This window comes from Euprymna scolopes, chromosome 44 (genome assembly GCF_053919585.1).
Source record: "Euprymna scolopes isolate OS-2025 chromosome 44, ASM5391958v1, whole genome shotgun sequence".
Lineage (NCBI taxonomy): Eukaryota > Metazoa > Mollusca > Cephalopoda > Sepiida > Sepiolidae > Euprymna > Euprymna scolopes.
In genome coordinates this window covers 54,725,858-54,738,169 of record NC_136525.1, presented here as the reverse complement: position 1 = coordinate 54,738,169, position 12,312 = coordinate 54,725,858, and the positions used below count along the sequence as shown (strand labels likewise).

Here is a 12,312-nt window from a genome sequence, read left to right as displayed (position 1 = left end):
ACTTGATGAAATTAAGTGAATTTTTTTTTTCGGAGAACAACTTCATTCCATAACAGATACATACAATTTAAACTTTTTTCGATATTTTCATTTTTTAATGTTTTGATTAAACTGTACATGTACCGACTTTTTTAATATTTAATTTGAAAAAAAAAAAAAAAAGTAAGAAAAGATAAATGTTTTAAAATAAATAAGGCATATTTAAAATTTTATTGACATTTGAAAGCAGACGACTTGTTTGTTTCCGGTAATGTTCGGAAAATAAAGCGGAAGAGAAAAAAAAAAAAAAATGGCAAACCCAACGTAAGTTTTTATTTATTTTTATTTAGATTTTCAAGGCCATTATTTTTATATCACAGAAAAAAAAAAAAAAAGAAGAAAATAAAAAAAGCGAATAAAGTAAAAGTAAAAATATTTTTTAATGGAAAATAAAATACAAACTCATATTGAAAATTTTTAATACAATTATTTATTTTTTCAAGGCAGACATTTTTTTAATCCTTTGTTTGAAATTAAAATAAAATAAATTAAAATTGTTTGATTAATCAAACTTAAAAGCGTTAATTTTAATGATAATATATTTTCAAAAAAATAATTGAAAATATACAAAGTTCATTCAAATTTTTCTGATTAAAATCAATATTTTCGACATTTTTTACGTAAAATGAAAAAAAAAATGAATTTTCAAATCAGCGGTTTCATTAAGTTCCGTTCGTGCTTGTTTACACTCAGGTCAGCTGATATTTAGGCTTGATGAATTTTAGAGAATCAATTTTAAATTGGAAAATGATTTACTTAAAAACAAGGTACTGGTTTATTGGCTTTCGTTAAGAGTCGCACTTCTTTGTTTAGAAAGCCATTCGGCGGAAGTGACGTCAGACAAATTTTAAGGTACGGATGACCAACACTGTATAAAATGTAATTTTTTTTTTTTTTGTAAATATTACCTTACGCTACAACAGAACACCCACCACTCTAATTTGTTTTGTTTTTTAGGGGTATTCACTCCCCGCTTCCTTTCCCAATGTAAACAGAAAACAGTAAAAATGTGAAATGGCATTCTAATCGGTAAATGTCGGCGCGTTACTTATACAAAAACGGTTAATTAAACTGCAGAATCACCTGTTAAGCCACACAAGTTCTATAATTGACCCCCCCCCAAAGAACGAAATGGAAGTCACCACTTATCAAGGCCCGGAAGCCACTCGGGGATAATGGTTATTGCATGTACAGTAATCAATGGGATAGTATCGTTGTAATCGTTAGTATTAGAGATTTGTGAGTTAGCTAGTATTGTGAGATTTGTGATTTGTAAGTGTCTTACCTAAGGGGGGGTATCAGGAATTTGTTTATGTTGGACTTGAAGACATCCAAGTTGTAGTCAGGTGGGAAACAGGCAAACGGAAGAGAGTTCCACTGGCATGCACTTCTAAGAAAGAAGCTTTGTTCATGGAGCCTACGTTTTGGTTTTGGCACAGTTAAAGAGTGGAGAAAATTTTTGACAGTGGTTTCAGCAAGACGGGTGTTTATTGTGAAAGATTGGTGAGGGGGGACCGGGGATTGGAGTTCAGACGAGCACTTGCCATGGAAGTAATGATAAAGCAAAGACAGGCTTGCAACGTCTTTTCTGTCGGAGAGAGGTTGCAGGGAAGAGAAAAGGGCATCCCCCACTAAACCACAAAGTCTATTTTGTACTCTGTCAAGCCAGGATAGGCTATTTTTAGCAGCTCCTGCCCAGATGTTGCAGCAGTACTCCATCCGTGGACGTACTTGGCTTTTACATAGATAGAGAATTGCATCAGCAGTGAGATATCTTTTGGAGCGGTAGAAGGATCCTACCATTTTTCCAGCGACCTTGGCAAGAGACTTTTGTAAACTGCTTGTGAAAACTTTGTTTTAGATCAATTAAAATGCATATGTAAGACCCCCCCCCCCAAGTTCTATAATGTATTTTTTTTAAATTTTGTTTTAAACAACTTTTTCTTCTAATTTTAAATTGTCCGCCAATGGTAAAAAAAATATTTGAAAATTCTATGTTCTGAAAAAAAAAATCTTTTCGACATTATCCCCCCGCCCACACTTGGAGTGCTTTTCTTTTCTTCTTATTTTATTTCTTTTTCATATAAATTTACATTGTCCACGGAAGATTCGTACACCATGTGAGGAGGCAGTTTGCTACGCGAAGGCACATTTAACTACCGTCGTTTATGCTACCACGCGCGTAGCGTAAACGGAAGCTGTAAAATGGCAGAAAATAGTTCCTGGGTTCAGGGGTTAATACCATGCAAATGGTAAATTTGCGACGGGTTTGATTATCAGATTCATTGTCAGTGACCTCGAATACCCATAAAAAACAAATTAGAGTGGTCGGTGTTCTGTTGTAGTGTAGCACTATATTTACCGCGATTTTTTCTTGTATGAGAACTTTAGGTACAGCAATTCTTTTTTGACATGCCAGCTCGCCAAAAAGTACGCCACGCGCCAAATTTCATTCCGTCAGAAAAACAACTTTCTACAGAAAAAAAAAACTTATTTTTACATTTTTATCTAGTGAATAAACATAAAATTATATATAAAAAAACCATGTTTATTATTTTTAAAATCCAACAATGGAGTTGAAGTCAGTGTGTGGGGAAAATAGAAACGGACATACAAACGACCCACCTGTGAAGCGCCCCGACAGGAAAAAGAGAAACCAAGATGGTGTCTGCAGTATTTAACAGAAATGGTCTCATGTGATCTTGCGAAGTCACGCGTGATTCATGTGGGTGAATGTAATATAAAGCAGGTCGCTTGGAGGAATGGGGGAATTTTTTTGTTGTACAGACGGTAAACAGGTGACGTTACAAGACAAACAATTACTCGGTGCATTCGAACGAGTAAAGGAGGTTTCATTTCTACAATCTATTTCGGCATGACGTCACGATTTGATCCTAAGTTGATTCCACTGTTTGATGGCAGCAGCCCTGAACAGTCAGTACAGGAATGGGAGGGAAAGGCAGAATTGATATGTCAGCTCAGCAGTGTGAAGCGTCTGGAATGTGTGGTCTTAATACGCCTTGCTGGGGGTGCATACGCTGTATACCAGCAGCTAACAGACGAAAAGAAGGCAGATTTCACCTGCATCAAAAACGCCCTCTACGCAGCGTTTGCATTAGATCCGGTTGCTGGATGGAAGGAGTTTATGGCATGCAAGGAGACGGTTGATGTTTATCTTGCAGAACTGAAGAAGCTTGTGGGCCTGTTTGGAGGAATGTCAGACAAAGGCCTGGTGTGCGCATTTATTGCAGAATTGCCCACTGATGTGGAGGATCTGCTCCGAGCCTCATCCCAAGTAGACAAGATGGACATCTCGGAAGTATTAGCGCGGCTGTGGGTGATACTAAAAAAGAGCCCAGAGACTGTGGACCGCACAGCAGCCATACAGCCATCACAGGGTGGATCTCAGGACCTGGGCATAGTTACAAGCTGCTACAAGTGTGGTGGGCTCAACCATTTGACCCATGATTGTCTCTCGTCACGCTCACTGACTGGAAGGCTCAACGGGCCTTAGTGCTACAAGTGTAAAAACCGGGGACAACTGGCGCGTTCATGTCCGGGGAAACGGGCAAGGGGGGGAAGCTACAGCACCAATTTTCTCCCCAGATCGTCACTGAACAAGGTACTGCCCGCAATGAGCATGCATATTAACGGATGTGAATGCCTCGCCCTTGTAGACACTTGGTACAAGAAGAGAATTCCGGTGCTAACTGTGGGTGGAGGATCGCTGGCCTCTTGCAGGGTGAGCTTCATCAGCACAAGCATCAGCGACGGGCCTGCAGTAGCCATGCAAGGCCTGGTGGTGGACAGGGAGCTGATTGGGTATGACCTACTTCTAGGGATGGATTTGATTACACAGCTGGGTGGAATCACTGTGGACTGCACTGGCAAGATAGAGTTCTCCTGACATGAGAAATGTGTTTGCGCTGCAATTACCCTGGATGAACCTGACTTTCATGCGGAGTGCAACAGCGAAACCAACACGTGGACAGCATCTTGGAAGTGGTCTGGCGATCAACCACCAATATCCTTACAGAACTGACTATCAGGGTAACCCCCTCCAATGAGGCTCAGGGGGCAGTATGAAGAAGAACTGCAGACTTGGATCAACAATGGTTGGCTGCTTCCATACCCAGAGGATGAGCTCAAGCCCCACCGAGGACTGATTTCCCTGATGGGCATCTTACAAGATAGCAAACAGAAGGACTACCATGAGCTTAATGAACACGTCGACCCATACACAACAAGGGCAGATGTTTGTGCGCTCAAATTAAGGGAGTGGCAGCAGTAAGGGTCGGATGTGGCAGTTCTGGATCTGCGCAGGACCTACCTGCAGTTATGCATTGAAAAAGTGCAGTGGCCATTTCAGACTATGGAAGTTAAAGGAACTCGCTATTGTTTGATCAGGCTAGGGTTCGGTCTCAACATGGCATCAGGCATTATGACGGCAATTATGCACGCGATCCGGCAACAGGATGAAGCTGTGTGTCAGGCAACATCATCTTACATCGACGATATCTTTGTAAATGAGAGCCTCATGTCTGACCAGTCAGTCAAAGAGCACTTCGAGAACTTTGGACTGACATGCAAGGAACCGGAGCATCTGCTAACGGGGCAAAAGTACTTGGCCTGCACCTGAGTGGTAGCAAGGAGGGGCTCTACTGGAAGAGAGATGGTGACGTTCCGGAAGTCCCATTCAACATCACTCGTCGGAGCGTTTTTTCTGTTTGTGGAAAGCTGTTGGGTCACTTCTCTGTGTGTAGTTGGTTCAGAGTGGCAGTGGCAGCCATAAAACATCGTGCCACATCTGTATCATTGGGATGGGATGATAAATGATGATGTCACGCTCCTCATGATGCCATGCTCCTGAGCATGCTGGCAGAAACTGTGGTCAGGGTGACTTGTGACGACCCTGTGCGGGGGAACTGGTGCGTTAACAGGAACGAGTTCATGATCTGGGTGGATGCTAGTTCACTAGCCCTTGGGGTTGCTTTTACGGTTGATAATAGTTGTGGTTGATAGTGAGTGGCACATGGCAGAGAGTGGGCATGGATATCACACATTATGGTGGCAATCACTTCCTCGCCCTCATCGATTGTGGACCTTCTACATTATTTGCCAGCTGTCATCTGTGTTCTTTGAAAGAGGTGTGCCCGAAGAGATGCTGACGGACAATGACCTAACTTTCTGCAGTCGGCAGGTAAGGCAGTTCCTGAAGGAGTGGAAAGTGTGGCTGTAACTGTGATGTGCTTATGTGCCGTGAGAGGAGCCATTGCAGCACTGTCTCAGAAGCCGTATATTGGTACAACATCATGACGAAGGATGGTGTCTCTCCAAGAACAGTGCCTGCAAACGCAATCTACCAATGACAAGTCCGAGAAAAGAGAATCTACCTCAACAGAGAAGTCACCAACAAGGAAGGACGGGAGTCATAGCCACCAGGGGATCCTGTCTGGGTGAAGCCGCCAGGAAGCCGGTGTACTGACAGATATAAACGGGGCCAAGTGATCAATGTCGTGAGTCAGCAGTCAGTCATAGTTGACGGTGTGCCCCATCATGTAAGGGACCTGAGGCCGGCGACACAGTTGCAACCACTACTGGACAATGGGAGTGACTCTGATTCTGAGGCCAGTGGGCCATCGCTCTGGTTTGCGCCATCCTCATCCTCATCGAGCAGCGAATCCGATATTAGTAGCCTCTCAGGAAAGGCAGAGTTCTTCGGCCCTCAGACTGTGGATGAGAGCGCAAGTGAACAAGAGGCCTGCACAGTCCCCCTTCGAAGAAGCACCGAATGGAAAAGAGTGCCACCTCCCTGCCATTTCTGTGATCATAAGATCAGGGGGGATGTGGGGAAAATAGAAACGGCCATACAAATGACCTACCTGTGAAGTGCCCACGTGTCTGCCTGTCATGCGCATTGGACAGGTAAAGGAGAAACAGTCTCATGTGATCACGCGAGATTCATGTGGGTGAATGTAATATAAAGCAGGTCGCGTGGAGGAGTGGGGGAATTTTTTCGTTGTACAGACAGTAAACAGGTGACGTTACAAGACAGACAGTAACTCAGTGCATTAGAACGAGTGAAGGAGGTTCCATTTCTATACAATGTTTTCGATTGTAAAACAAAACTAATTTTTTTGATAAATCTCTGTGTGGCGTACCACTGAATTATTTTTTTCTAAAGAATAAAATTGAATAAAGTTTATTTTTACAAAAAATGTTTAGACATTTACCTATCGAATAAGCATAAAAATATATACAAAAAAACATGTTTATTATTTTTAAAAAATCAAAATTTTTCATCGGGGATGAAGTTGGCTTCTTTTTTTTTTTTTTCTTAAACGAAACTAATTCAGCAGTATGGCCAACTCAATTTTATTTGATAGACTCATATATAATTGTGTTGGGATTACTGCTGAATTATTTTTTTCTAAAGAATAAAATTGAATAAAGTTTATTTTTACAAGAATGTTAAGATATTTATCTAGCAAATAAGCATAAAAATATATATAAAAAAAACATGTTTATTATTTTAAAAATAATTCAGCAGTACGTCAAACACAATTTTATCAAACCAAAGTCAGTTTCGTTTAAGAAAAAAACAAGCCAACTTCATGCCCAATGCATAATTTTGATTTTTTTTAAATAATAAACATGTTGTTTTTTTTCATATATATTTTCATGCTTATTCGCTAGGTAAATGTGTAAATATTCTTGTAAAAATAAACTTTATTCAATTTTATTCTTTAGAAAAAATAATTCAGTGGTATGCTACATAGAGATTTATCAAAAAAAATTAGTTTTGTTTTACAATCAAAAACATTGACTTCAACTCCGTTGTTGGATTTTAAAAATAATAAACATGGTTTTTCATATATAATTTTACGTTTATTCGCTAGATAAAAATGTAAAAATAAGATTTTCTGTAGAAAGTTGTTTTTATGATGGAATTAAATTTGGCGCGTGGCATGCTTTTTGGCATGCTGGTGTGCCCCCCAAAATAATTACCCGTTTAGCTACCTCCCACACGTGCCACAGTTTTACCCCCCCCCCACCATATGTAACATGATGAAACTGTAATTTCATTTAATATTATGATCCTAACTTTTTTATCATTTAAAAGAAGAAGCTTCAAATAAACTGCTAATATTTTTCAAAATATTTTTTACAGCAAGCAAAAAAAATGAAAATACGAGACAAAAATCGTGTTTACATTATCGATTGTTTAAAACAACGTTCCTATGTAGTGACGTTTTGGAAGCAATAAACACCCATGTTTTAAAAATCTAGCAAAAATCAAATAATAGTCATATTTTCCTGAAATTTTCGATATTCATTCATTGTTAAATAAGCTTACATAATAAAAGTAGGTTTTATTTGAGGAAATATATATATTTTTTAGGTGTCCTATCCCCCCACCCATATTTCATGTTATGAAAACTAAACAAAATGTAGGTTGATAAAAATTCCAACATTTTGTAAAGCTAAAACGATTAAATAATGAAAAAATAGTTATATATATATATATATATATATATATATATATATATATATATATATATATATAATGACTAAGGATCGGTCGAAAATTATGTGCTTTTGAAAGAAACATTCTTGTTTTTTTCAAAGGACTTTTTGTATTCCTACACGTCAACACACAGGAAATAAATACAGAAAAGATATAAACATTAATATATTTTTCATATTGATTTTTTATTCATACATATATGTGTGTGTGTGTATATATATATATATATATATATATATTTTTACACGGTGGTCACCACTTATCAAGGCCCGGAAGCCATTCAGGGATAAGGGTTATTGCAAGTACAGTACATTAGTGTGGAGATTTAATGAAGTGTTTACTTTAGAGGGCGGTTCATTAGGAATTTGTTAACGTTGGACTTGAAGACATCCAAGTTGTAGTCAGGTGGGAAGCCGGCAGACGGAACAGAGTTCCACAGGCATGCAGTTCTAAGAAAGAAGCTTTGTTCATGGAATCCACGTTTTGATTTAGGCACAGATAAAGAGTGTGGGAAATTTTTCACTGTGTATTCAGCTAGATGGGTGTTTTTCGTGAAAGATTGGCGAGGGGGGACCAGAGATTGGAGTTCAAGCGAGCACCTGCCATGGAAATAACGATAAAACAAGGATAGGCTCACAACGTCTCTTCTGTGGGAGAGAGGTTGCAGGGTAGAGAAAAGGGCATCCCCACTAAGCCACAAAGTCTATTTTGTACTCTGTCAAGGCAGGATAGGCTGTTTTTAGCAGCTCCTGCCCAGATATGGCAGCAGTATTCCATCCTTGGACGTACTTGGCTTTTATATAGATAGAGAATTGCATCAGTAGTGAGATATTTTCTGGAGCGGTAGAAGGATCCCACCATCTTTCCAGTGACCTTGGCAACAGACTTGATGTACGTGTTTCATTTCAGATCAGGAGTAAAGGACAAACCCAGAAGCTTGTCAAAACACGGGGCTTCTCCTAGACGAGAGCCATCCATTTCAATTGATGCCAGATGGGGATCAGAGCATTGATGATGTAAAAATAGGAGTGTGGTTTTAGATGCATTAAAGGTAACCAGTCACGTTTTTCCCCACTGAACCACGCGCTCGAGATCAGGGGAGAGAGAATCAGAGAGAGCTTTGTCATTTACAGCCTTTGATGTGTTGCCGTAGATGGTCGTGTCATCAGCATAGATGTCAACGAATGATTTAAGTATGTGTTTAGGGAGGTCATTGATGTAGATCAGGAAGAGAGTTGGGCCCAGGATTGACCCTTGAGGGACTCCAGCATTAATACTGCAGGCCTCCGATTTTTGTCCATCGACCACTACTCTTATGAGCCTATTAGAGAGAAATGATTTAATGATTGAGAAAACATTTCCAGTTATACCGTAGCTGGAAATCTTGTGAAGTAGGCCCTTATGTCATACCTTGTTGAAGGCCTTTGATATGTCAAGAGCAATTGCCCTAGAAAGGAAGCCTTTGTCAAGAGATTCACTAATCCTGTGAGATATAACTGTTAGCACATCTGCGGTAGATCTTGCAGAACAGAAACCATATTGTATGTCACTAAGAAGGTTGTTTCTGCTGAGGTGGTTGACTATTTCTCTATTTAATATGGATTCCAGCAACTTACTCATAACACACAGGAAACTTATTGGTCTGTACTGAGAGGGAGATGACTTATCACCTGAATTCTTAAATACAGGGCATACTGATGAGGTTTTCAAGGGAGTCGGAAAGCACTTCTCTTTAAGGCAACGCTTAAACTGTTTTGTAAGTATGGGAGTAAGTTCTGGTTGAAGCTTTTTTAACACTATAATTGGGATGCCGTCAGGGCCAGTTGCTTTACTGGAATCAAGGTTCTTGATTAGCTTGGCGACCTCATACACAGATATTTGTATGTTACCTAGCGTGTTCTGTGTTATAGGAGGAAATATGGGGAGTTGATGGTCTTCGTCGCATAGGGTAGAATTAGCTGCAAAGTTCTTTGCAAATAGTTTGGCCTTGTCTGATACTGACGAGATGACCTCTGGTCCATTGATAATGGTTGGGATAGAACGCACACTTCTGTTCAGGATCCTATTTGTTATTTGCCAAAACTGGTGGGAACCAAGCCGCTGATCAGCTACTTTGGATTTAACAGACTGCAAATCTTGTGAAGTAGGCTCTCTTGCATTTTTAAAAAACGACCCTGGTGTCTAACTCTGTCCCGTGGGGAGGCATAGTAAATAGGTACTCTTTTACAGTGGTTGCTGGCGTTCCTGAAAGCAGCTTTAGTCTCAGTGCATCTATTATGTTGGTAGCTATGGAAAAAGTGATTTATGTGCGCGATAGCAGCAGCACATTCTGGGGAGAACCATGGCTGGCTGTTAGGTTTTTGTTGGAATTTTTTAGATGGTATGAATCGGTCTATGCCTACAATTAACCATTCGGTCAGATATAATACTATAGAGGACACATCCTTTTTAAACATGGAATGCAGAGGTAAATCAGATATGAACGTACGGAAGCTATCCCAGTCAGCCATAGAGTATCGGTATACAGTACGGTGGAGGGGTACGTCTGGGGACTTATTACATTTCATTTTTATCTTAACTGATACGACGGAGTGGTCGGAGGATCCTAGAGGAGAAAGAACAGAACATGAACATAGCTCAGGGGAAGTTGAGAGAAAAAGGTCTAGAAGGCTTGCATACTGACCTGTAGTATCGGGCACACGAGTGGGCTCGCGAACAATCTGAGTGAGGTCATAAGCAATGGCAAAATCATAACAGAACCTCCCCTCATCGTCTGTCTTGTTTGAATGGGTCAGCCATTCCACGTAATGGATGTTGAAGTCACCACAGATGTGGATGTTAGCCGAGGGATGTGCAGACAGGATGTGGTCTATTTTCTCAGATATACTCTTAAAGATAGTAACTCTGCTGTTATGGGGCCGATAGAGGGCAAATATAAATGCAGTGGTGTTAGTAAGTGCAACCCGGAAGCACATATAGGGTAAATTAGGATCTTCTCTAGAGATATCCCTGCCACACAGGAAGCCATCTTCAATGTAGGCACATATTCCATGCCCATGGCGGTCTTGGGGGTCAGATTTAGCTGTTAAGTTAGAGTATCCGTTAATTATGAACTCATCTAGGGAAGTGGTCGGCCCTATATATATATATATATATATATATATATATATATATATATATATATATATATATATATATAATCCCATTATTTATTTCACTTACCTTAATGTTGTAAATAAAATTGGACATAAATTCAGTATTATGTTAAAAAAAACATTTTTTTCTTGATAATTTTTTTTCTCAGTAACATAATTATTTGAACAACAAAAAAAATATAATTCCAAAAAATAATTATTTTTAAAAAAGCTTTAAATGATATTAAATTCAAATATTACGCGATATCAAAAAGTATATATTCATATATTTTGATATATGACTCTTGAGATAATAAAAATTGCAAATCCCAAATCGACCTAAAAAAATTTGTGTTGATTTTATTATTTAAATTGATAGAGGGTGATCTGTGTTTTTTACGCCTTTTTCAAAAAAGTACGGAGACTTGTAAGCAACATTATCTTTAGATACATAAGTGTCAACAGATGACGTAAAAAGTAATTTTGTTGTATTATTTCACGTCTGTGTAGTTCGTTATAAAAATCTATTTGCTTTATAAAAGGTAAGTCCTGTATTGCATTTTATCCAAAGCAAACTAAAAATGTTACTTCCATTAACAATTATAACGCGAATGCCCATCCATAGAAATTGACACAAATACACAAAATGATGACGTTGCTATTAATGTGTACAACGCTGACGTTTTACACAACGTCGTGGAGATACATAGAGAACTTCATTCTACAACGGGCACAAACATCATAGAGATTTTCCTTTATCTTCGTTATTTAATATTCTTGCTAACCTACACACACACACACACACACACACACACACACACACACACACACACAACAATATCATATTCCAAAAAATTACGTAAATTGATCACGTATTTTGTTTTTAAACTAAGAAAATAAAAACTAACAAGTTTTAAAGATTTTAATACTAAACCGTATTCAGTACGAGTCAGATATTTTGGTTTCGATACTTCGAATTGAATTGTCTCCCCTATTTATTTCATGACCGATGAATCCCCCCCCCCCAAAAAAAACACCACGACTAGCTTAGTCTTAAAATGTGTTTTTCTTGGTAAAAAAACAAAACAAAAACAAACAAAAAAACTACTTGATCAATTTACGTGACTTTTGGAATATGTCATCTTTGTTCTGCGACGAGTACGTACATTGTAAAGATGTTTCGTTTTTAGGACCCCCAGCGTAGTATAAACAACCCCCCCCCCAACCACCCTATGTTAAGAACGGCTTTCGGATTAAACACCCCCTCCCTCAACCTCCCCATGTTAAGAACGGCTTTCGAGGTTGGGCGGGTATTCCAAAAGCAGTTCTTAACATGGGGAGGTTAGATTGGGGTGTTTATAATACGCTCCTGAGGCACGTCGTAAAAATTTAACGATGTTTCTGTTTTTTATTAATAAGTGTAATTCTAAATAAGCACCAGAAATCAATTAATCTCGTTCGCATCAAGCGGAAGTGAAGTGGAAACACTAATCGTAAAGATAACCTTTACACACACACACACACACGCACACACACACACACACACACACACACACACACATATAAATAAATAAAAAGACTAACATTCCATTAACTCTGTCCCCTCCTTCT

The 12,312-nt window shown here is 38.9% G+C and overlaps 1 protein-coding gene across 1 annotated transcript in view; it reads left to right on the top strand.

The window, feature by feature from the left end:
- Nucleotides 1-274: 274 nt before the first annotated feature.
- The window catches only part of LOC145268846 (DNA repair and recombination protein RAD54B-like), a 169,501-nt gene continuing 157,463 nt past the window's right edge, over nucleotides 275-12,312 (top strand). The window contains exon 1 of the mRNA XM_080124518.1: nucleotides 275-303. Within this exon, the coding sequence (XP_079980644.1) occupies nucleotides 290-303 (14 nt within the window). The 5' untranslated portion in view covers nucleotides 275-289. The remainder of the gene's footprint in view (nucleotides 304-12,312) is intronic.